At 37.2% G+C, this 27683-nt stretch overlaps 1 protein-coding gene across 1 annotated transcript in view; it reads left to right on the forward strand.

The window, feature by feature from the left end:
- Positions 1–27683, forward strand: part of LOC122747948 (phosphoglycerate kinase 1-like) — a 60282-nt gene that overhangs the window by 31959 nt on the left and 640 nt on the right. The window contains 3 exon segments of the mRNA XM_043993713.1: positions 22047–22063; positions 27097–27334; positions 27337–27682. Of these exon segments, the coding sequence (XP_043849648.1) occupies positions 22047–22063; positions 27097–27334; positions 27337–27682 (601 nt within the window).

Raw genomic sequence — 27683 nt, forward strand, 5'->3', positions numbered from 1 at the left:
AATATATAACTGAATTAACTAAGCACTGAATTAAATGATACCAACAATAAGTACTTCAAAAGAGATCAGTCTAGCCATCTTCACTGAAAAAAAAAAAAGGAGACAAAAAAATTTCCTAGGTTACTGCAAGTATTTATATGGGTTAGTGATTCTCAGGTGTGAGATGTGTAGTTGTTCTATCCATATGTTAACATACTCATATACTACTTATACTACTATTAGAGGCAATGTGGTATAGTAAATAGGGATTCAACTTCAAATTGTGGAAGATCTGGGTTTTCAAGTTCTGCCTCTAGCACACTGGGAATGACCCTGGACAAGTCACTTAACTTCTTAGTGCCCCAGGCAACTTTTTAGGACTCTAAAGATAAGGTGCTAAACTGAAATGATAAAGGACATTTCCTCACCTGGCAGTTCCTTATCCCAAATGAAATCACAGGTCTAGGCCCTTTCACTAATATGAGTAATACTATTATATTCATATTAGTGTATTAGGATAGTATGAAAATAACCAAACTAAGGTCTTCAGAGTGTTGGGCCAATTTTCCATAGGGGATTTATAGAAAATCATGGACCATAATCACAGGATGAAAGGGCATAGAGGGATAAAATTAGCAGAGTTGACCAAAAAAAGAAGAAAAATAGAGAGAGACATTGTTTGTGGAGCTGTGAATTTTCATAGAGCCATTGTGGAAAGCAATTTAGATCTGCACTTGCAAAGTCACAAAATGATGTAACCTCAATACCACTCATGGGCCTTTAACCAAAGACATCAAAGAAAGAGGAAAAGAGTATATTTATAAACACGTATTTCTTTATATTTTATATGCACATAATGTATATTTATTTATAGCAGCTCACTTTGTGATGGCAAAGAAGTGGAAACTAAGGGGGTACCTGTCAATTGGTGAATGGCTGAACAAATTATGACATGAATTCAATGGAATACAAATGTGCTCTAAGAAATTTCAAAAGGGAAGGTTTCAGAGAAACCTGAGAAGACTTATATGAGATGACAAAAAAATGAAGTGAACAGAACCAGAAGAACTTATAATACAACATCAACATTGTATAAATGAATAACTTTAAAAGATTTAAGAACTCTTATCAAGGCTGTGACCAATTATGTTTCTAGAGGACTGATGAAAAATGCTACCCATCTTCTGACAGAGAAATGATAGACTATTCATGATGATACATAGTTCTTGGCATGGCCAGTGTGGAAATTTGTTTTGCCTCACTATGCATATTTGTGTAATGGTTTTTGTTTTTGTTTTTGTGTTAATTTTCCAGTATATGGTGGGAGAATGGGAAGGAAATACAGCTGAGAGGGAGAGGAAAGATGTTTGTTAATAGATAAATAGAAAGTAGAGAAGATAGCTATGTAAATTACAAGGAACATGAACAAATTGGTACAGGGAACTGGAATTAAGAAAGTAATCTAATACGGAACGTATCAAAATTAACCAGTTCACGTAGAGACTGACTCTATGATTTTGGCTTCACAAAAAATAACAACTCACATAGACTGGACTAGATGAGGGTCCCTTCAACTCTTAGGTACTGTGAGTTAAATATAATGCTTTGCTCATACCAAATCTAAGAGATAGATAGCAAAACTTACTCCTATTTGACAGATAAATGAAAGTGAAGAGGTGTTGAGTAACTTGCCCATTATAGCATAAGAGGCAAATGACAGGTCTGGGATTTGAACCCAGGCCTTCTGACTCCAGATCCTGTATTTTTTCTATTATGCCACACTATTTTTCCTTTCATGCTCTAAAACCTGACCTAGTAGACCACAGAACAACCTAAGGGATATACTTATGGTATTGTTCCAGGAAGGGATCTGAGGGTACAAATGGCTGTTTCTCAGTTAGCAATTCCAGATATCCTTAACTGGGGAGCAAAATAATGTTAAATTGGCCGAGTTCTACTTAATAACACAGAGTTTCACTCAATAAAAAGAAAACAATTTTTAATGAAGACCATTAACAAACCCATGAACTTTTTTTTTTTGTGAGGCAATGGGGGATAAATGACTTGCTCAGGGTCACACAGCTACTAAGTCACCTAGCTGCCCCCAAGCCCATGAACTTTCATGAAAATTTTTAGAGCAGTACAACATGAAAATCCATCCACCACTTCCATTTACTGAATGGAATTTTACCAGTAACCCAAAAGATTCAGATCTGGAAGCATTTTTGGGATTAGAATATGGTCAGTCAGTTGGTTGCTGTCCTTAGTTTTCAAAGAAGACCAAAATATTGGAATCAAGGTATAGTGTGTCTGATTGTATTTGAACAGACAGTCCACATGAACATTTGGGCTAGAGACATATATCCACTTCATCATCTATGTGTACATCCCTGGAAAGTATACTATTAAGGTAAGTGAACTTATCCACAACATTTGGTATTTCCCATTTGCTATAACCAATGGTTCTACATATGGATGGTGTGGTGCTGGCTGATGAAGAACCTGTTTTCTTGGTGTTAATTTTTAGGCCAAAATTAGTATAAGCAGCAGAGAATCAATCCATACTTTGTTGAATCTCAGCCTCAGAGGCCACATTTACATCATATTAAAAAGCATGGGAACAAGCACAAAGCCCTGCTTCATTTCATTGGTGACTGGGAAAGTGGAAGAGCATTGTCCATTATCTAGAAACTGTGAAAATATGCTATCATGAAACTGATAAACAATATTGATGAACTTCTCTGGGCAACTAAATGTTGACATCATTTTCCATAAGCCCTCATGACTGACAGTATCAAAGGCTTTGTTCAGGTCTACAAATGTGTACAGACCTCTCTTCTGTTCCTGCCATTTTTCCTGGAGTTGTCAGGCAACAAAAACTGTATCAACCATTCCTCAGACCATTTTTTTTAAATTTTATTTTTATTTGTGATACATAATTACATTTTATAGCTATATAATAGATATAATATATACATACATGACATATATAATGTAAATTTTATACATTATTACATTTAGATATACCTAGATATATTCTAATACATATAACTTAGTATTTTAAATCTTTAAATAACTGTTTTCTAAATAATGTACACATATCAATTTATATAAATAATATGACAAATTTGTCTAAATATAGTTATTATATAAATAACACCTAAATAACTCATATGTGCACAACACCCCTCCCCAACCTTTAAAAAAAATTCCAGATTAAACATTTTTATTTAGATTTTTAAGCCCCTTTGGCTCTCAGGTAGATAACCATCTTCCAGGTGAAGAATCAGCTTATTAAGGAAGACTCTGGCAAGAATCTTCCCAGCAATGGCAAAGAGAGACACCACCTGTGATTGTCACAGGACAATCTATTTCCTTTACCTTTCTAGAGAAATAGAATGGAGCCATCCTTGAACTCCTTAGGGATGTGATGATTAAACATTTTAGAGACATAGTTTGTGGGTAATTTAATCATTTCATTCAGACCAAAGACCATCATGGTTGTAAGGCACAGAGCTAATAAAGAGTAGGTAATCAATGGGGCCAAAAATTGGGCCCTGAACAGAGTGATCATCTATAGCCTTGGGCTATCAAAATAAAAGGATCTGTATAACACAATGAAGTGCTCCACCTTAAATTCCTTGTAAGCTTGGGATTCGTCTGACCAAGATGAAGAGATTCATTGCAATTTTATTAACAAGGAGAAACTGAACCTCTAAAGGTCAGGACTTTAGAAGAAGTGAATCTCCCCCAAGATATCAATTATAAATAATCGTTTCTCATAAGGATAACCTCTTGTCATATAAAGTCAGCTTTTGTATGAGCAATGGAGTCCTTTCCTGGTAAAGCTCAGCTGGAATAAAATCAGCACCAGGTGCTTTGCCATAGGAGAATGAGCCTAATGGCATTCACAATTTCTTCTTCAGTTGGAAGTTCAGCCAGAGAAGGACTGAATTCAACCTGAGCTATGTGATCAATGGCTTTAGCATTGATTGATGATGGTCTGTTGAGAACACTATGGAAATGTTCAGCCCAACTCCCCGGATCATGTCTTTATCACTAATCAACATGGTTCTATCAGCAACATAGATCTTTGACCAAAAAATATCCTTGAGGGCATCAAAAAACAAACAAACAAACAAAAAACAACAACAAAAAGCCTTCCAAAAACCTACTTTGGATTGTTGCTATCAGTGTAAAACCGAATTCCATCAGCCTTCTTACTGAGCCAAGAATCCTGCATCTCTCTAAGCTTCTCTTGCACTTTACTTTGGAAGGAGTTAAATGCTGCCTTCTGTAAGGGGCTAAAATTCTAACTATACTATCTAAAAATCTCAAGAGTGGTCACCAATAAATTATAAGCTTTAGCAAGAGTATTTAAGTGATTAAGTATTTATTAAAGAGAATTAGGGTCAGAGAGAAAGGTAAAAATCTAACTATTTCTAAGAGACCCTATCATCTGACCCACCATGGTGAGATCAGGAACCAAAGAGAGGGAACCTCTCCGTCAGCATCCACTTCCTACTTCATGTCCTCCTCCCAGAAATGGGAGGCTCCTCAAGTTGTTTGGTTAATAGCCTTGATAGACAGTACCCACGAGCAAACGTCACTTCCTGATGCTAAGGATCTTAACCTCATGGCTTGCCCTCAGAGGACTTCTCCTCATGACGGAGCTTTTCTACTGTAAGTCTCCAGCAGGTGGCAACATTCCAATCATTACACTTCTTAGAGGTGGATTAACTATCCTGCTAGTTAACCTTGTGGAGTTCTCATTTTTTCATTTAGAAGTTTCTGGATTTCCCCAATATTTTCATCAAATCAGTCTTGATGTTTGTGAATGTTTTGGCCCAGATAAGTAAATGCATTGCTGTACACCAAATCTCTGAAAGTTGCCCACTCCTTTTCTGCTCCACTGTTGCCAGCCATGTTTTGGCTTAGCTTTCCCTCCAAGTTATCAAGGAACTGTTCCCACTGAGATAAGCACCGATAGACAAACAGGTGGCACAGTGGATAGAGTGCTGGTTCTGGAGTCAGGAAGACCTGAGTTCAAATTTGGATTCAGGCACTTAATAGCAGTGTGACCAAGTTACTTAACCCTGTTTGCCTTAGTTTCCTCATCAGTAAAATGAACTGAAGAAGAAAATGGCAAACCACTCCAACATTTTTGCCATGAAAACCCCAGAAGGGGTCACAAAGTGATGGACATGACTGAAAAATTATTAAACAACAACAAAGCATTTACAAAAGAAGTAATATTTGTCCTTCACCTATCCTTTCTAAGCTTTCTAAGTGATTAGAATATACTTAGATGACCTTTCCTGGGTCCAATATGGTCGATTTGAAATGAGACTTGTGGCAACTATGCTCTGAACTGAAAAGTGAAGGGGAAGATGACCAAAGATAGAGTTTACAGGAGTATAGATTTTAGTTGGAAAAGAGCTTAGATGCCATCAATTCCAACTTCCTCATTTTACAGATGAGGAAACAGAGAAAGGTCTGAAATAAGAGGAAGTGATTTGGATGAGATCACATATTGTAAGCTGTTAAAATTAACCTCAGGCACCCCAAATGGGCCTCCCCTGCCCCAGTGAAACTGCTCTCCCTGAAACTGCCCCCAGCACATAAGCCTCTTGCCCATGCCCCGCTCAGCAAGGATGCACACAGGAAGCCTCAGGCATACTAGGACTTCCTCTGCCCAGCCCCTGGCTCTGGGCATGCTCAGCACAGGGGCTCCATATGGCCTGGGGGTGCCAGCCAATTAGCTTGGTGTGTGTGGGGGCTTGGCCCCGGGTTCCCAATGAGAGAGGTCTTTTATATACTGGGGAAGTTAGATGGGAAGGAGGGATGCTACAGAGACAGATGGAGAAAGGAGTGGAGCTGTGAAAAGAGAGGACTAAGAAATAAGACTGAAGAGCAGGCACGGCTGACAGTGAAATGGAAGACCAAGAAAGGGGGCAGTTGCAGAGGACTGAAGGAGAGACATAGAGTGAGACATACCCACAGGTGAGAGCCAATGGGTGGCAGGGAGAAAGTTAAAAAGCAGTCAGGTCATACTATCCTACTTCTCTTCTCTTCTTATTTCTAAGTTTATTCACCTCAATAAACCCTATTTTGTTGTTAATTGAAAGGAGGCTGTATAATCTTTTTTCCTATCAGTCTGGGAGAGGCAGTGGGGGAGGGGGAGCCTCCCAATTGGCTCCTCCCATATTAAATTAATAGCTTTCAGATAGTCAGCCAGGCAGGAGTTTACAGATTTGATAGCAGTTATAATTTTCTCAATATATAAATGACAGAGATGGGAGGCTGAAGTCATGTCCTTTGACTCCAAAACTGCTATAGCACACTGTTTCTCAATTCAAAAACAAGAATACAAAGGGACCAGAGAGATGAAGAACATTCTTGCTAGCTGTGCTGCCCAAAGAAAGAAGGAAAATTCATTCTGTCCTTCAAAGGAAGGGAAAGGGACCATGCTCATGTTGTTCACTGCCTCCTCCTGTCACAGTTAATGTAGTATACACCAACTGAAAATAATGACTAAAGAAGAGGTCCAAAGAATCTTTTCAAAAGGCCTGACCATATTGTTTGGACCTAGAACAAAAGTATCATTGAGAGGGACATATGGAGACTAGGATTCTTCTTTACAACCTCTTTGCCTTGGAGTTGATAATAGGTACTTATAAGCTGATGTTATAGCAGTATTCTGTCTCAGAAAATTTAACAACAGATAGATGAGTGGACATTGTCAACTAATGATGATGATTCCTCATAGCTAAGTCCTCAAAATGCCAAAAGGAATGAAGAAGAAACACAAACCCCTTCTCACCACTTTGTAAATAAAAATAAAAATTAGAGAGAGAAGATTGCTACCCTTCTCTTTTTTTGAGAGGGGGAGGTTATTTACAAAACTTTATTATTAATTTCACTTACTGAGTGATTATTTTGAAGAATGAAAGCTGTGGTCTATGTAGTAACATAAAATTATGAGTATTTGAAAGAAATGTTCTTCTTCATCCTACGAAGTAGATTAAAAATTATTGAAAAGAATTCTAATGTTTAAATAATATGTACTTCATTAAAATAAATTTTACAGGTTGTATTATAGCATAGTTAGTACCCTTCCCATTACAGTTAGTATACAGTCAGATGATGACAGATGTAAATATAGGAATTATATACATTTGTATTTTGTTGTTTAAAAAATGAATATTACAGTTGAAGGAATAGTAGATTTTTAGATTTTGGTGAAGCCATAATGCCTAATTTTCTATTGACTCATGAAGTTACTTGAGATTACTTATGAGGCTGAATTGGTCCAAATGCATTTGAGGGTAAGATTTTGGAAGGTGCCCTTTTGTATGTGTTCTATCTCTTCCTTGAATTTGGTTGCTACCTACCATTACTTGTTTTTGTTTCTGTTTTATTTTTGAAATGTTGGTTACCCTTTCCCTCTTTCTCTCCGTTTTAGTTTTATTTTAAAAACAGCAAGAAGATATTTGTATTTCTTCTTCATTGTTTTGACATCATGAAGATTTAGGCATGGAGAAAAAGAATCATTGGCTGGCAATGTCCACTCAAAGAACTGACCCAGAGTATTATTGATAATACTTCCTGGAGTATGATCTCCTTCTCCTTTCCCATTATCCTTGGGTCTGTGTCCACAGTAAAGTCTAGAAAATTGGAAAATTCCCAGTTAGTTGATTGGTGAAATGGAACAGTTGAAAAGCTTGGTGTGTATGTAATTTGGCCTGGTTATATGATCTGTATTGCCACATTAGTATTGGAATAGCTCCCAACCTGGAAAACACCCAAGCTTTTTGTTTCCACCACTTTGTGATTAGTTTGGAGAATTATCATCGCAATAATCAACAATGAGAAACAGGTATCCAGTGGGTACTACATATAGAGCTGGGCAAACATACAGGTCTAAGATTCCTTCCCCTCCTCCAATTCCCTGGAGGCATTATAGGAAGACAGGAAGTAGTTGGGAAGACAGGACAAATGTAACAATGTATCATGGGCAAACTGAAGAATGAGGCATAATCCAGGATCAAATACCCTCATTATCTTCAATAAATATTTATCAAGTACTTATTTTAGGAACTTCCAGTGACAAAAATGGATAGAGATGCCATGAGAGCTTTCTTCAAAACTCAACTCAGGTATACTTTTTGAAGGGGTCCTTTTCTCTTCCTCTCCCTGAACCCCAGTAGCTAGTTCCTGGCCCTCTAAAATTTACCTTCCATCTACTCTGTATGCATATGTACCTAGTAATTTACATGTTTATTCCCCATTAGAATGTGAGCTTTTCGAGGGGAAAGAATTTTGCATTTGCCTTGTTGTATGTGTGTCCTTAGTATTTAGCCTAGTTCCTAGCACAGAAAAAGCACTTAAAAAATCTTTATTTACTGACTGACCCTTAAGGAAATTTCTATACATTCATCTATCTATTCATTACACATGTGTCCTGACTTCAAGCTCTTCTTTGATCCTAAAAGTTGAATTCCTGGGAAGTGTTTTACAGGGGAACACAGGCGAAAGATTGAGCAAGGTTCAGATTGAATCTACCTGCCTCTAGTGCTTAGTACAATGGTAAATATGTCCCTACTTATTCCCACTGGGGAATGTTAAATCATAGTCACTACTACCTTATATTTTCATCTTTCATCTTGTTTTATATGTTCATCCTGTGTCTTTTAGAGGCAGGCACATGGTGGCCAGCAGACTGCCAGGGACTTTAGTTATGCTGCTTTGAAGAAAGAAACAAAAGGAAGGATTAGAGGAATTAAAAACCAAGGAATCTTTCCCAGTAACTCAAGGGGAAGGGAAGAGAACATGTAAACTTGAATTCTAGTTGGGCCCAGAATAGTTTCTTGGCAGCCAGAAAGGCTTCACGAGTCAAGAATTCCTTTTTTCACCCCTGTGTTTGGCTGGAGAGAAAGGCTGTACACATTCCTTCACTGATATTGGCAAGTCACATTTATCATCAAAGGCTTGCAGATTTTGTCAATATAAAGCAATGTTAAGTGTGGGTTTTTTATATTCAAATTCTGATATGTGTATGTATATACATTATATTTAAATAGCTATTATTATCAGACACTCAAATCCATATTCATGAGCAGCTGTTATTACATATCATGACAACAGCAAAGTTGTAACAAACACTAGAATCAAAGATCCCACAAACATTGTTTCTATCTTTGTAGTCTAGGCTTGACACCAATCCCAGCTCTTCTCAGTCTTTTTCCCCTGTGGTTATGACTGGTTCTCTCACCCTACTTGAACCTACTTCAGCAAGTCAGAGTGCTTCTGGAGAGTATTGACCAAATGGCTAGTACTTTACCTCTCAAGGGGCTAGGGGTAACTCTTGAAGTGACTAGTCACATTGCTACTCATTGGAGTTGTGCAGCTCCAATGGAATGACCATGTTGTTTGAATGCCAAACATACATTTGCCTTGTCAAGATAATGGAATGTGATAGATGAGATTTGGCAGATACTCAGGAGCCCACCAGAGTGTATTACTGGCTTATTTGAATGGATTAGTAGTTGACTAGATTCTAAGCACATCTGGTTGGTACTTGAGAGTACTTAAGAAAGCATGGTTCTCAGAATCTAAAAAACCTTTGAACTTTTGGTCCAATCAACCAACCAGCTTGAAGAACCACCCCATTCTGGTAGGGGACAGGAAGGAGGAAAGGGGAGCCTGCATGAAGAGTGCTGTCCTTTTGGTTCCTGACTTGGTGGTGACAGGAGGGAAAGACAGAGGAGCTGAGGAAAGATAGGATTGTGACTTTGTAAGAATTCTGTTTTCAATCTTTCTCTTTCTATATTTCAATAAACCCTTAAAAATCTAAACTCGTTTTATCAGTGATTTTAGTCAGTTTCCCCCCAAATTGGGGGAACAGATTAGAACCCACATTTAAAATTTTAAATTACACAGTCTAGAAGACTACTTTATGGAGAACTCACAAAAGGTAAGTACTCACATGGAGGTCAGAAGAAATGGTACAAGGATACTCTCAAGGTTTCTCTGTAGAACTTTGGAATTCATTGTGTCTCTTGGGAGATACTGGCAAAAGACTGCCTAGCAAGGTAGGCCTTCCTCAAAGAAGGTACTGTGCTCTATGAGCAAAGCAGAATTGCGGTTGCTCAGAAGAAATGTGAGATGGACAAATTTAGAGACAACTCCACCCCAAATGTTCATGTGGACTATTTATGCCCAACCTGTGGTAGCACCTTCCTAGCTTGAATTGGTCTTATCAAATTTTGTTTCTGTGCCTGTCCTCCTATGAAAAAAAAAAAACTGCTAGGGAAAACCATAGTGTCAGTTTATTTGTCCCAAGGAAAGAGCTCAAAGACTTCCTCTTTCTTTCTTTCTTTCTTTCTTTCTTTCTTTCTTTCTTTCTTTCTTTCTTTCTTTCTTTCTTTCTTTCTTTCTTTCCTTCCTTCCTTCCTTCCTTCCTTCCTTCTTTCTTTCTTTCTTTCTTTCTTTCTTTCTTTCTTTCTTTCTTTCTTTCTTTCTTTCTTTCTTTCTTTCTTTCTTCCTTTCTTTCTTTCTTTCTTTCTTTCTTTCTTACAGGGCAATGAGGGTTAAGTGACTTGCCCAGGGTCATACACCTAGTAATTGTCAAGTGTCTGAGGTCAGATTTGAACTCAGGTCCTCCTGAATCCAGGGCTGGTACTTTATCCACTGCGCCACCTAGCTGCTCCCAAGACTTCCTTTTTCTGAGGGTATATATAAGGTTTCTTTGCTCACTGGTTACAGCATGATACAAATCAACCTAAAAGCAAATACTACAACAATAATGTACATAATTGCAAATCTGCTTAACAATTTCAGTTATAGCAAGTATGTAGGAAATACCAATCAGTTGGGTAGTTTGACTTAACTGAAACAATATGATAAGATTATATGATTCCAAAAAGGGGCTTTTGGCAAGGAGGAGGATTTCCAGATGTTTTTGCAAGTTAGGGAATTACTACCTGGGGAAAGAAATCAGCAGATAGGGACTTATCTGCTAGCTATCAGGGTTCAGTTTAAAGTTTAGCCAAAGTGCATTCTGCTCCTATTAATCCAGGGTTTCATACAATCCTTTTAAGATGATAAGGCAACTCCATCAAATCCAGGTCATCCATATATTCATCATAACAGTCTAATAATCCACAGTCAGACACTCTGTACCTTGATTCCAATATAGTAACATCATTTTGGTCCTTTTCAAGAGTGAAGGACAACAACCAACCACATCAATACTAAAGCTCATGAGCCCCACTGTTGCATTTTCCATTAATACATAAACCAATAATGCTCAATCTTACTTAAACTTTTATTGAAAATGCAAGGCAAAATCATAATAATTGTATAACATTCTATCTAAAAAGCTCAATTTATTTTTCCCACCAATGCACATGATATGTATGGGAAGAGTAGGCACATACCTAAAGTTCCAGGGTAATAACGCATACATGTAAGGAATAGAAATGACTAGGACAGCTCAGTTTTGGAAATAAAGACTTCACTGTCCTCTTTTTTGTCTCAGGAAATCTCTACTAAAGTTTCTTGATGAATTTTGTTTTTGTTTTTGTTTTTTGTTGAATAGATACTTTCAGTGGTTAAACAGAATGGGTCCATGATTAACTTAATAAATGCCTGACTGGATACAATGTTAAAGCCAGACTAGTCAATCCACTGGGCTTCTCTAATGTTCTCCCTTCCATGCCGTTCCTCTCTTTAACTGGGCTTACTCCTCAATGGCAACTGTAGTATCCATCACTTTCAGCTTCAGGTTTAGTTGATGACTTCAGCTGAAATAGTTATATTATTTTAGGAAAAGCCTACAATTTTTACCTCAAAATTGTCAAAAGCCCCTCCAGCTAAGTTTCTTTTAGAACTATTGTTCTCTTTCTCTCTCCAAAACAATGGGTGATAATTCAAATTAACATTTTATTTTCTCTTTCTCCACTTTTCAACTCAAAAGAGTATTTTCTGTCTTTTCTTCTATTTCCCCTGTTCTCTTATCAGAAGCAAATAATATTAGGAAACCCAATTTGTTTTCTCTATTCTTTACAAGTAATAATTAAGAGCAGAGTACATCATCTGAGTTCCTTTGAAATTTAATCAGCAGGGGGCAGCTAGGTGGTGCAGTGGATAGAACACCATCCCTGGATTCAGGAGGATCTGAGTTAAAACCAGCCTCAGACACTTGACACTTACTAGCTGTGTGACCCTGGGCAAGCCACTTAACTCCAATTGCTTCACCAAAAAACAACAACAACAACAACAACAACAAAACAACAAACAAAAAAAGAAAAAAAAATTAATCAGCAGGTGACAATAGAGAATACTCCACTCAGTAAATAGCCAACCAATCTGGAACAACTGATTTCATATAGAAAGAAACAGAGTCATGATGTCTTTTTGACATAGTTCTGAAATCTATTTTTTCATCTCTCTTTTTCTAAATATTGGTTCAATAGCTAGGTCCTCTCTACATGTAAAGCAAATCCTTATCTTCTATCTATGATCATATAAATGCTATTAGTCTTATAATAGAGTTTTGCTGTCCATATTTCCTAAGTTATTAACCTAAATATTCTTCAGTTCTTCATATGTAAATCACTGAAGCTGACTCTATATACTATTTGCTTCAGTATTAGTCTGAATGTAAGATAGATCTTTCAGAACTCTGAGTTAAACTCACCTCAGGAACTGCTTCTATTAGAACTGTAAGACAGACCTATGCCCAGGCAAGTGTCCTGTTAAGGTAGATTTAACCTACCACCACCACAACTTCTTTCTTCTTCTTCTTCTTCTTCTTCTTCTTCTTCTTCTTCTTCTTCTTCTTCTTCTTCTTCTTCTTCTTCTTCTTCTTCTTCTTCTTCTTCTTCTTCTTCGTCGTCGTCGTCGTCGTCGTCTTCGTCTTCGTCTTCATCTTCATCTTTGTCTGTCTCCATCATTGTCTCCATCTTCTTCATCTTTATCTTCTTCTCCTTCTCTTTCTCTTCTCCTTCTCTCTCTCTCCTAATGAAACAAATTTATGCCCCAGTAAAATATGAACTTTTAAGAGTCACTCCCTTACATTTGTATAAATAATAGGAACCATTGGCTCATTCCTCTGAGTTTTCAGCCTTCTCATTGACTATTTGCCATGCCAAATTTATTAGACATGTGTCCCATGAATTCTTTTATTTATTTATTTGTGGGGCAATGGGGATTAAGTGACTTGCCCAGGGTCACACAGCTAGTAAGTGTCAAGTGTCTGAGACTGGATTTGAACTCAGGTACTCCTGAATCCAGGGCCAGTGCTTTATCCACTGCTCCACCTAGCTGCCCCCCATGAATTCTTGATCACCCTTTCCATGGATTCTCAAGGCTCCTCAAGGTTCCTAAAGAAACCTTAGTCATACCTTCTCAATCTATTTTCCCTTTCCTTAATTGTTTCCCCACAAATTTTTGTTTTGTATGTTATCATTCATTTGACCTAGTCCTAATTTCCTAATCCCATCATAGGATATTTGTTTGAATTTGTGCATGTGAGTACTCCCTCCATTAGTGAAAATCACAACCTCTTTGCACACTAATAACTGATTTCATAGGTGACTATGGACGAAATCTTCTTCATCTAGTGGCCAGGCTTCTGGTGATGAGCTTCTCAGAGTTAGCTAAACTGGTCCTCTGATAATGTTCTGTCATTTGGCCTAGAATCAGTCTTTCCAGCTCAGTCAGACATACCAGAGTTTGTGCTCCACTGGAATATCTTCAGCCTAAAGACTTCAGGAATTCAGGGTTATCTGTACGCTACAAAAAGGCAATAGAAAGATGAGTTATGCATTTCCATTAATGCTGATAAAGCTGATGAGCCTTCTAAATGCATTGTGAGGAGGAGGATATCACAAGATGAAGTAATACATATCTATGGGTACAGACTAAAACTGCATCTATTACTTGGTGCCAATACAAACTACTGGGTCAAGAAAGCATGACTAAATACCAATCACACTACTTAATACCAATCAGAATACCTAAAAATTATTTTAGAGAATTAGAAAAAAATAACAAAATCCATTTGGAAGAACAAAAAGTCAATAATATCAAGGTAACTAATGAAAAAAAAATGCACAGGAAGGCAGGCTAGCTGTACCAAATTTGAAGCTATACTATAAAGCAGCAGTCATCAAAAGTATTTGGCACTGGCTAAGAAATAGAGTGGTCGATCACTGGAATATTTTAGGCACAGGAGACCCAGTTGTAAATGACTATAGTAATCTACTGTTTGATAAACCCAAAGACTCCAGCTTCTGGTATAGGGACTCAGTTTTTGACAAAAACTGCTGGGAAAACTGGAAGATAGTATGTCAGAAACTAGGCACAGAACAATATCTTACACCATATACCAAAATAAGCTTAAAATGGGTATAAGAATTAGACATAAAGTGTGATACCATAGATAGGAGAGGAAGGAGTAGTTTACTTCTCAGATCTATGGAGAGGAAAACAATTTATGTCCAAACAAGAGATAGAGAATATTATGAAATGCAAAATAGATGACTTTGATTACATTAAATTAAAAAGGTTTTGTACAAACAAAAGCAATGCAGCCAAAATTAGAAGGGAGGCGGAAAACTGGGAAACAATTTTTACAACTAGTATTTCTGATAAAGGCCTCATTTCTAAAATATATAGGGAGCTAAATCAAATTTATAAGAATATACGTCTTTCACCAATTGAGAAATGGTCAAAGGATATGAACAGGAAGTTTTCTGATGAAGAAATTAAAGCTATCTATTACCACATGAAAAAAAAATGCTCTAAATCACTAATGTTTAGAGAAATGCCAATTAAAACAACTTTGAGTTACCACCTCACACCTATCAGATTGGCTAATATGACAAAAAAAAAAAGAAAATAATAAATGTTGGAGAAGCTGTGGAAAAATTGGAACACTAATGTATTGTTGGTGGAGCTGTGAACTGATCCAACCATTCTGGAGAGCAATTTGGAACTATGCCTAAAGAGATATGGGACTGCTCATACCCTTTCACCCAGTGGTAACATTACTAGGTCTGTATCCCAAAAAGATCATAGATGAAGGAAAAGGACCCACATATACAAAAATATTTATACCAGCTCTCTTTGTGGTGACAAAGAATTGGAAATTGAGGGAATTCCCTTCAAATGGGGAATGGCTAAACAAGTTGTCTTATCTGAATGTAATGAAATACTGTTGTGATGTAAGAAACTATGAGAAGGAGGAGTTCAGAAAAACCTGGAGAGACTTACATGAACTGATGCTGACTGAGAGTAGCTGAACCAGGAGAACATTGTACACAGTAACAGCAACATTATGTGATGAATAATGGTGATAGACTTGGCTCTTCTTAGCAGTGCAATAATCCAAAACAATTTCAAAGAACTCATGATGGAAAATGTTTTCAATATCCAGAAAAAAGAACTGTGGATTATGAATGCAGAGTTAACCATACTGTTTCTATTACTGGGCCATTTTTTCCCCTTCTTTTTTAAAGTTTTTCCCTTGTGCTCTTATTCTTTTTTCACAATATGACTAATGCAGAAATATATTTAATGTGATTGTACATGTGTAAATAATCTCAGATTGCTTTCTGTCTTGGGGAGGAAGGAGGGAAGGGAGGGTGGGAGAAAAATTTGGAACTAAAAATCCTATGAAAACAAATGTTGTAAACTATCCTTACATGTAACTGGAAAATAATAAAATACTTTTGTTTTTAATAAGTTTAAAAATTAAGAAGGCATAGCTAAAATTTTGGTAATTAAAGTCCATTTTAAGAACCATGAAAACTCATACAGCTGTTGGATAGAGTGTGTCTAGTGATTTCTGTCTATGGATTCTTAGTGAAAAGGAATAAATTACCTTAAAGTATCATTTTTTTCTCTTATTCATGCATTGCCAATTATAAAACATTTTAATTAGAAATTATTCTAAATCAGCAGGTTTTTTTAAAAGGAGGGGGTATGATAAACTGCCCTTGGCCATCTTTATTAAAAATAAATTTGGTTTAGGGCAGCTAGATGGCGCAATGGTAAAGCACCAGCCCTGGATTCAGGAGTACCTGAGTTCATTGTCTATTTTTTTTTTTTTTAGTGAGGCAATTGGGGTTAAGTGACTTGCCCAGGGTCATACAGCTAATAAATGTTAAGTGTCCGAGGCTGGATTTGAACTCAGGTACTCCTGACTCCAGGGCTGGTGCTCTATCCACTGCGCCACCTAGCTGCCCCCAAGAGTACCTGAGTTCAAATCCCGCCTCAGGCACTTGACACTTACTAGCTGTGTGACCCTGGGCAAGTCACTTAACCCTTATTGCTTTGCAAAAAACAAAACAAAACAAAACAAAATAAATTTGGTTTTTAAAGCTGATAAGTAAATTCAAAGGGAAAGTTTCTATAATAAAGCAGAAGAAAGAAAGTTTTGCTGAAGGAAAATTTAGAGATGAGTTAGTCAAAATTTCTTGTTTTATAGATAGACATATTATAATTTACCCATTTCTATGATACCTTATGGTTTGCAAGGTGTTGCAATCAAAACAACTCTGTAAGGTAGGTAATATAAGCATTGTGGCACACATTTATAGATAAGGAATGAACTCATAGAAGAGAATAGATTCACCAAAGGTTGCACCACTAGCAAATTTATTCAATCATAGATAATTCTGAAAATGGTCTTAGAGAAAACAAGGTTGAGCACTCTTGTTTTCATCATAACTCTGAAAAGGTTCTCAGAGTTAATAAAGTTTAACCTTCTTGTTTTCCAGGTGAAGAAAGCAAGGCTAAGTAACTGTCTCATTGTCATATTGAATGTAAATGACAGAGTTGATATTTGAACCTAGGTCATGTGCCTCCACTTAGCCATCATTAATGCCTATGGTTCAGAGTTAGGATCTGAGTCTCTTCTAACTTCAATCTAGACACCTCTAGAGAAGAATCTTGACTGACAACATGTAGCTAATTAGTGGCAGAGCTAATATTAGAATCTAATTGTTTTGGTTTCCAATTTTTTTCTCTATATAGTAGAACCAGACAACTTGACCCCTCCAAAAAAAATTGATATTCTCTATCCAGCTAATTAATGAATTAATGAAATACTGTGTTTGGATAAAATCTAACTCCTGTTTTATGTTTGTTTGTTATATGATATTGGACCATTCTAAATCAATGAATTAGACAATTTCATTTGTATGTTCGATCCTTTTTAAGCCAATTTATGTAGCACCTACTACATTTGGGTCATTGTGCTAGTGCTATAAGATAAAGAGCAGGTATGTTGGAATAGGTTCAAATACTGGCTCTTTTACTTTGTTTCTGTGTGACATTGTTCAAAATATTTAACTGCCCTGAGCTTCAGTAAATCTATGAAGCATTCCATTTTCCAATCTGTTGTCAAGGTGTCTTGATTTTAATTAGTAACATTTTTCACAAAAACTCCCTCCACCTTTTGACATTACTTTTACCTTGTTGTATGTTCCCATCATCTCACATCTACTGATTGGTCTCCCACCCTATGTCTCTCCAGTCCATTCCATCAAAAGTGACATAATGCCTTTCCTAAAACATAGTCCTGACTATGTCATCACCCCCTACCCCTTCCTCAATCAACTCTAGCGGTTCTCTATCAACTCAATGGTCATATATAAAATCCTCTGTCATTCAACACACTTCATAAAACTGCCCCTCACACACCTTTCCATTGCTCTTGTAGCTTATGCCCTCTCCCTTAAGACACTTTATGCTCCGGTGACTCTGGCCTCCTTGTTCTTCAAAAAAGGCCTTCTATCTCCTTATCAAGCATTTTCACTGGCTGTTCTCATCCCTGGAATATGTTTTCTCCTCATCTCTGCCTCCTACATGCCCTGGCTTGCTTCAAGTCTTTTTTACAATAAGGATATTTTTGTTTGTTTGTTTGTTTTTGTGAGGCAATTGGGGTTAAGTGACTTGCACAGGGTAACACAGCTAGTAAGTGTCAAGTGTCTGAGGCCAGATTTGAACTCAGGTCCTCCTGACTTCAGGGCCGGTACTCTATCCACTATACCACCTACCTCCTCCAATAGGGATATTTGCTGATAAGATATAACAGGAACAGAAGTATAAACACATTCTCTCCCTCATGTTCCATCCTCCACCAACCAGGAGCATATTCTTCCCTTCCACTATCTCAGTCCCTGAAGAGAGTGGACTCAAACTTAAAATGGTTGTAACAAATCATTCACCCCTCTAAGTTCATTTCTGAATGTGTCATAGCTCCTGGAAAAGTCCATTTGCCACAAGGTATGATGTTCGGATGTTGTGGAGGCACTATATCAGTCTTCTTATTGAGCATGGCTACTGGCATCAGTTGCTGCCATTGTATCTCTGCTTCTCTGATCTTTAGAAGTCACACAAGACTCTGTAACACAAGGAAGCAGATATCAACAGGAGCTGGCCCCATCCAAGACACAGTCTTACCTGTATCTTATGCTTATCCCACATGTAAAGATCAAAATACTTGTTGTGCCTAAATACAAATTTCTGCAAATTCACCCCCCCCCCAAAAAAATCAGTAGGTAGCTAGGGGGCTCAGTGAATAGAGCACTTGGTCTGGAATCAGGAGGACCTGATTCAAATTTGGCCTCAGACACAAATTAGCTATGTAAGTCTGGGCAAATCACTTAACCCTATTTGCTTCAGTTTCCTCACCTGTAAAAGGAGCTGGAGAAGGAAATGGCAAAGCACTCTAGTATCTTTGCCAAGAAAACCCAAAATGGGATCAGAGCCAAACACAACTGAAATGGCTCAATAACCAAAAAATTGCATATTTTATGAGAGATTTACTGATTATTTAGTAATTAATAAGGGTGTGCTTTTATTAAAAACTGGAAATGACCTTTCTCAACACAAAGGCCATAAAGAAAAGAATATTTAGCTCCCCATGTCAGAAGGAAACTTGATCCTTATCATGTGGACGTTTGTCTCATAAGGGTACCTGAACTGCACAAAATTCACCCCCTCACCTGGGAAACCAGAATATCCTGAGTGGAAACTCTTCCATAATTCTCTCAGGGCATATGGCCATCCTAACTGGGATCTGATCAAAATCTCTAAGAATACCATTTTTCTCCATGAAATAGGGCAAGGACTTCCTGCACTAATGTAAGTAGACAAATTTGACCTCATAAGCATCACCAAAACTTGGTCAAATGGAACTCATGACTGCTATCTTTTTCTGGAAAGGATTCCTTATTCAAAAGGAACAGGATAGATAAAATGGGGAGATGTGGAAAGTGGCACTGTCTATTAAGAAAATAACTTGGGGGCAGCTAGGTGGTGGAGTGGATAAAGCACTGGCCCTGGATTCAGGAGGACCTGAGTTCAAATGTGACCTTAGACACTTGACACTTACTAGCTGTGTGACCCTGGGCAAGTCACTTAACCCTCATTGCCCTACAAAAACAAAAACAAAAACAAAAACAGAATTGATGATAGGGAGGGGAAGGAATATTGGGTATAGTCTGATGTGTACCTTAATTTGGGGGACATTAGATTTCCAAGGTTTAAGACAAATAATAGGTAGGATCCCATGGATTGAAATTCTATAGGAATAGTAGGCCCATGGGGGAAGGATAGGAAGATGATCATTCTTTGGATATATTTTAGAGGGATACAATATTATAGGTAGACTAGATGGCCTCTAACATAATTTCCAACTCTAAGATTCTGAGAACCCTAAGGATATGCATTTGAAGCAATATTATTCTCATTTTACCAGTAAGAATACAGCTGTTTTGAGAATTTAAGTGATGTTTTTCCAATGTCACATATGGTAGCTATTAAATTTCATAGCTGGGAACTCATGCCTCTCTTTTCTCTAAGTCCTATGTTTGTTGTTTGTCTTTCATTCTCAGAGAGGACCATGACATCAGAAGTTATGTCTTGACTTGCAGTGAATTGGATTGAAATGAGGGAGGGCTGTGCAAAGTCACCTCACTTTCTCCTCCAGAGCCATCTGGGTCCAAGGGCAAGATATAGATCAGGACAACTGGAGATAGTTCAGTGGGAGACCTTGGCCTTTTTTAACCTAAGGTCTTTCCTAGGTCTCTGTCTAAGGCACTGTCTATTCAGTGATTGATGCTAGGTTAGAAATGAGACAAGAAGTGGCCTCTTTTACCTAGTTAAAAAACCAAAATCAATCTGGGAGGGAAAGACCCTCCGGGTTTCTCTGCTCATTCTCATGGAATCCTGGGATTTAGAAGTGGAAGTGATCACCTAATCTGATCCCTTCATTTTATATATTAGGAAATTGAGGATCCAAGATATTAAGTGATTCATTTAAGATCAAACAGATATTTTGACTCTAATCCAATGTTTCTTACACTACCTTAATTAGTAATTTGTCCAGTAGATAAAGCACTGGACATGGAGTCAAGAAGACTTGAGTTCAAAACCTGCCCCAGACAGGGCTGACTATGCAACTCTGGGCAAATCAACTAGCCTCTCTGTGACTCAGTTTACTCATCTGAAAAATGAGGAGGTTTGACTCAATGTCCTCTAAGGTTCATTCCAATTCTAACTCTATGATCCTATGAGGCCATACATTCCACAAAGAACCTAAATGAATACCCAGATCTCTGCAACCAAGCATGTTTTTTCTACATTATAATGCCAACTCTTGGCACTTTAACTACCTAGGAAGATAAGTTGAAGATTTTTACAAGTGAGAAATCAAAAATCAAGGAATTCATGATAATAATGTTAACAATATGGGAACAGAATGGGAAGCTGGTCAAGTTATCTTTGAAATTATGAAGAACCACTCCTGATGCTATTCTATTCTGTCATTTATTCACATCCAGATCAGAAAACATTTTCGGTGCAGCTAGGTGGCGCAGTGGATAGAGCACTGGCCCTGGAGTCAGGAGTACCTGAGTTCAAATCTGGCCTCAGACACTTAACACTTACTAGCTGTATGACCCTGGGCAAGTCACTTAACCCCAATTGCCTCACTAAAAAAAAAAAATTAAATAAAAAAAATTAAAAATTCTAAAGTGAGGTCATTTCCTGATATATAATTCTGGGACATTTTGTATAGTATGGAAACTGTGCTGGTGAGAATACTAATGGAAGGGCAATACTACTTTTGTTGAGCAGGGGGAGCATCATTCATTTTGCTGATGATTACTCCTAACCTAAGAGGGAAAGTGAATGAGGCCTTATTGCTCCAGTTGAGTCTACGATAAGGGAGCACTACCACTGAATTTTCCTCTGACCTGGCAGATTTCTTGCTATTCCTTCCCTTTTAGGCAAGTGATGTGCCAACCAACTTCCAGCAACTTCTGGGATTGGAGAGCTCAATGATAGAAATCCCCTTCTTGCTATATTTCTTGTGATTATTTTCATAAATATTTTTAGAGATGGGAAAGTAGATACGTGGATCAATAGTTTCTCAGTCACTATTTTCTTCAAATAAGAGCCATGTTTTTCTTTTTAGTTTTTGGTAACTTTATCCTTTTAGATATTTTCAGAATTGATCCCTTAATGTCCTCAAAATCGTTTCACCTCCAACACAGATCTCCTCTGTGTATACTTGTCTTTGTTTCCTTTAATGTAATTTCTATTTACTCATGCTGCACACTGGGGAACGTGATATTAGAGCCCAAATGTGGTCATTCCACTGTTATTTATGTAAAGTGTTTTTTCATAAAAATCTTTACAGATCTATTCTATTTTTATCTCTTCATTTTCTTCTTTTTTAGTTTTCTTCTTTTTAAAAATTCTGAACCTGACAAATACTGAAATGACAATCTTCTTATATAAGGCACAACAAAAAAGACTGTATGAAATTACAAATCTTTCTTACATACAGTTTGTTTTTCCTTTTAGACATATAATAATTTCAACATGTACATTTCCAAACTGTCTGGTTTGTTTATATCTTCATCTGTTCTTCATTCTATTCTCTTTTTGGTACAAGGGAGTGACAGTTCACTGATCTGGGACACAAGTCTGCTTATGAGCAAAGCAGTTGCTGTATTCTCTACCTTAACCATTTACTTGTCTAGGCATAAGTCTGTCCAGAGTTTCAAGAGAATAAATTCCTGAAGTTAGGTCTGACTCAGATTTCTAAGATATAACTCCTTGTATTTGAATATGAGACAACATGTAGAATATTGCGATGAATGGAGAACACTATACACTTTAGTGACCAGCACATATACAAATATGTGTATGTATGCACATAAACATATATGCAAAATGTACATCTAAACTTACATATGTCAACATAGTTGATAACAGGAACTGTAGACTCTATAATTATTCTATGAAAATTATGTAATTTACCTTTTTAAAGGCAAAAATTGAAAATTTAGTTACTAGCCATGAGATGAACAGAGGAATAGCTTGGAAGTGAGAATCCCAGAACCCCAAAGTAGTTCAACTACTTTGACTGAGATTTTGTAATCAGTACTGCTATTAATCAGACATAGAGTGGATCAGTTTAACTCAGCAGTAGAAGCATCTGTTCAACACAGAAACTATTCCTATAAAGCAAATTTTCTGGGCAGTTCCTGAAGCAGAAAGAGAGCACCCAAATTTATAGTTCCAAAATTGTAAGTTACCCTGAGTACATGGGTTATCTTCATTGTGTTCTCCTTGCCAGGTTTCTGTAGGTGTGTCCACTCTCCTCCACAGATACTGAATTATGCTAGTGGGAGAGTATGACTCAAAATATTTATGGGTTATAATTTATTTATTAATCCTGAATTTGAATTCCTGAATTAACATATCAGTACTTGTGACATTATTATTAACTTTTTCCTTATTATTAAGTAAATAGCCATTTAAAAAATTAGAATGTGATAGCCTTGTGAATAATTACTATTTTTGTACAAATATAAGCACACTGCTTGGGGTTCAAGAGCTAGTCACTTAATAGGAAGAGAGTATTCCCCTCTTATTTTCATATAACAGTATGGTGGTGTTTCTTCTCTGGGAACCAACACCTGCCTTTGTGTGGGCAGATAGCAATGAGAGGGCCGGCTCAGAGAGTGAGTATGTGTTAAAAAAAAAACTATTTTTGAAAGCTATAAGGTATTGCATAGTAGTAGGGACACTTCATGCATATCTTTAGGTGTATTTTTAATGTTTCATTGACTCTTTTCTTTTATTCATAACTCCTTTCCAAACTGGGAGAAAAAAGGAACAAGAAAAGAAAGACCCTTTTAGCAAATATTCAGAATAAAGCAAAACAAATCCCCACACTTGTTAAAAAATATATGTTTTGGGGGCAGCTAGGTGGCGCAGTGGATAAAGCACTGGCCCTGGATTCAGGAGTACCTGAGTTCAAAACCCGCCTCAGACACTTGACACTTACTAGCTGTGTGACCCTGAGCAAGTCGCTTAACCCCCATTGCTCCACAAAAAAAATAAAAATAAAAATAAAAATAAATATATATGTTTTATTTTGGACCCTGAGTCCATCTTCTCTTTGGTTGATAGTTACATACTTAATCTTTGGTCCTTTGGAATTATAGTTTGTCATTATATTGATCAAAGTTCTTAAGTCTTTCAAAGTTGTTTATTTATTTTTGTAATATTGTTGTTACCATATTTCCCCCCCTCTTGATCTAATTTTATTCTTAAATGGCTGTGGTATGATTTTGCTTAGTGAAGTTTCTCACAAAGCTCTGTATAATATTTTTCCCAATTGATAACTGATTTGTTATGGGGTGATATTGCTCATAATTTTTCACTATTCTCCTCCACAATATTTTACAAAGAAGTTTACATTATAAACTGATACAGTTCATGTTGTTATATGTAAAGATCTTTTTTTTTTTGTGGGGCAATGAGAGTTAAGTGACTTGCCCAGGGTCACACAGCTAGTGTCAAGTGTCTGAGGCTGGATTTGAACTCAGGTCCTCCTGAATCCAGGGCCAGTGCTTTATCCACTGTGCCACCTAGCTGGCCCCATAAAGATCAAATTTTCACTTGCTGGAGTACATTCTAGGACTTGTTTTTCTCATGGTAATGATTGACTTACATCAGTTAAACTTCCTTAGGAAATGGTGATAGTCTGCATCAATAGCTCTTCCTTTCTCAGATGTTTCAGCATCTAAAGCTTATTTAAACCAGTAAGTTAGAAGTTGCTTCAATTTCATAACGTATCTTTATTTTGGCTACTTTCTTCTAATTTGATATTAATTCTAATCTTTGCTTTACTATGTCATGATAAAAGAAGATACACATATAAAATGCTTTATAACCCTGAAGCTGAAATTAAAATGCTACTATTATTGCCTTTATTATCATTGCCTATCAGCACAGAATCACAAAAGACCTTTCCTGGAAACTACCTCAGAGACCATAGAGTCAATCTGTGCTTGATCATCAGTTCTCTCAAATTGACAACAAGTCATCTAAACTCATAAAGGTCTCTAATGAAGTGGAACCCACTGCTTTCCAAGACATCCCGTTCCACTTTCATTATTATCCTAATTTCTAGGAAGCTTTGGCCATCATGAATGTGTCCCTTTGTCACTCCCATCAGTTGTTCCTTGTTCTGATCTCTGGGACCAAGAAGAACAAATCTTTTCCCTTTTTCAATCTTTAAAATATTTGGAGACAACTATTCAGACCACCCTTAAGTTTTTTTTTTCTTCTGAATCTTAAACATCTTTCAACAAATCTTATTTCAGAAATTCAAGCCCCTTCCCTTTCCTTTTCGTCTTCTTCTGGATGCTCTTCAGCTAATGTTCTTTCTAAAATCTAGTGCCAGTCATCTTCCTTTTTGATTCTTCTTTTCCTCAAGATTTTTCTAAGGTATCATTAACTTTACTCACCAGCCTGAGCTCATATTGAGCTTAAATGTTTCTGACACTACAGGATCATCATTAAAAAATTATCCTCTATTTCTTGCTTTTGCTTACATCTTCTGTTAATATCTTTGTGAAATCTAAGTAAGTTGGTGAGTTCCCTGTATTGGTCTCTTTAGAGAGTACTACTCCCCACCTCCCACCCCCTTACCTCTTCATTGAAATTGTATCTCTGTGTTTTCAGAATTTCAATCTCAAGGGCTTTAAATTCCTTCTGTCCTGACTTTCTCTGTAGAATTTCAGTCTATGGCATCCTACCTGTCCTCTTCCTTAATCTTTTGAAATCTACCCTCTCAAAATTTTTATGTTACTTCTAACTTTCCTTTTTTTCTCTAACATAAATTTTAAGTTGGAATAGTGACTTTCTCCTAATACCATCATTTCTACTCCAGTAATGAGTTCCTTCTTGTTGGGGAGAATCAAATTCAGAATTGAATGTCCCCTTATTGCTTCCTCCAACTCTTGAAGGAAGACATTATTATTATTATTATTATTATTATTATTATTATTATTATTATTATTATTATTTTGGTGAGGCAATTGGTGTTAAGTGACTTGCCCAGGGTCACACAGCTACTAAGTGTCAAGGGTCTGAGGCCAGATTTGGACTCAGGTCCTCCTGAGTCCAGGGCCAGTGCTCTATCCACTGCACCACCTAGCTGCCCCAGGATGACATTATTATTAAAGCAAGTCAAGAAGTTGCTTGATACTGTGCTTTAGGCAGAAAAACAAAATACATATCCACACTACTTCTACATTATGCATTGGTGCCAGGTTTGTGATCTACCTTTGTAATTCCCACTCAGTTTCTCTTTTTGTCCAGGTGACTTGTAGTAGCTACTGAATATATCATTTTTGTTTCTTCCTTAATTGATTACCACCTAAATGCTTTCAATTATACTTCCCTCTTTGGGCTTCTGGATATCCTGATGTGTGTATCTTTCAAATACACAATGCTGCTCCATTCCTTTAAGTATGTTACTTTTTAAAATCAATGTCCTTTCAGATTCGTCATCCTGCTATTGGTCTTTTCTCAACAACATCAGTGATACTGATAAGGCAAAATTTCTTTCTTTGCCTTGTGATCACTAATTTATCTTGCTTACTTCATGTATTTTTATAGACATGTATAGTCATGGGTTTTATGGCTCCTTTTCAAGATTTTTTTCCTTCTGTGACTTCCTGGATTTCTGTAATGTAATTCTTCTTTCTATACCAAAGCCATTCTATATGGTATCTAGCCTGGAGAGTACATATGGACAATTTATTCTGACTCCCTTTCTTTTGGCAGTAAGCCCATTTGGTTGGATTTTAAAGACTCCTGATAAATAAATTCTTGCTGGTCTTTGCCAGGTGCACTCCATCCCTTTCCAGGAGCTTCTTCTTTCTCTATTTTAATCTGTAAATCTAGAAATCCAAAACCCATCTTCTTGACAACATATGCACTTCTCATATACCATTCACCTCTTAATCTCTTGTCTTTTAGAGGAATCAGTGATGAAAATAACATCTCTTCCCCTATTATCTTTAGCGTCTTTCCAAAGATGTCACAATCTTTAGCACTATTTTCTAGATTCATTTGGGTACTATTCTTTATACCTACATAAATCACTAGAAGTGGGTACTAGGTAATAAATTTGATATGCCTTAGAGGTTCTGTATCCCATCTTAGATCGATAGCCTGGGAAGACTGCAGACATCCTTTAGATTGTTGTCAGGGCAATAAATAGTTATCTTAGTGTGTAATCACCAACCACCACTACTTAGACATACATCATCATTTCTTAAATTGAAAACAAGTGTTTCTCACTTAGAACATCTATCTCCTTCCTCTTCAGGTTGTTACCAAATGTTCAAGTATGTGCCTTTTTAATTTGGAGCATCTTGTCCACTTCTTCACAGAATTTCTCTGCATTCTCATACTTCCACAACAGAATCTGGTTCAAAAGCTGTAATCATTTTAATGATGGCTTTTGGTTTTTGTCAAAGGTAGATCATGAGCACCAAAATAAATTGTGATTGAGTATCTCATAGCATGATAAACGTTGTCTAATAAAACCTAACCCAGTAAGTTCTTTATGTGTCTCCCTAAAGAGAACCTTTAGGCTGGGCACTGGGCAGTAGGCACTGATCCCAGTATGCAGAGTAGTCCCTAGCTCAGGCAGTTTGAGCTCCAGCTGCAGCTGCAGCCACAGCCACTCTGACATCTCCTCACCACCAACATGTCTCTTTCCAGCAACTTACCTTGGACAAGATGTGCCTGAAGGGGGAAAGAGTCATTATGAGGGTGGATTTTAATGTTCTCATGAAGAACAAAGAGATAACCAACAACCAGAGAATCAAGGCTGCTGTTCCTAGCATCAATTACTGTTTGGATAATGGAGCCAAGTCTGTTGTTCTAATGAGCCCCTTAGGTCGACTGGATTTCCCCATGCCTGGGAAATACCCCTTGGAGCCTGTGGCTGCAGAACTCAATGCTTGCTGGGCAAAGATCTTCTGTCCTTGAAGGACTGTATGGGTCTAGAAGTGGAGAAAACTTGTGCTAACCCACCTAATTTTTCTATCATTTTGCTGGAGAATCTCTGCTTGCATGTAGAAGGAAAAGGCAAAGATGCTTCTGGGAACAAGATCAAAGCTGAGCCAGCCAAATTAGAAGCCTTCCAAGTATCCTTCTCCAAGCTTGGAGATGTCTATATCAATGATGCTTTTGTGACTACTTGCCATGCCTATACTTCCATGGTGGAAGTGAATCTGACCAAGAAGGTATGTAGTTTCCTCATGAAAAAGGAGATGACTTACTTTGTCAAGACCCTGGAGAGCCCA

Source organism: Dromiciops gliroides, chromosome 3, assembly GCF_019393635.1.
Source record: "Dromiciops gliroides isolate mDroGli1 chromosome 3, mDroGli1.pri, whole genome shotgun sequence".
NCBI lineage: Eukaryota > Metazoa > Chordata > Mammalia > Microbiotheria > Microbiotheriidae > Dromiciops > Dromiciops gliroides.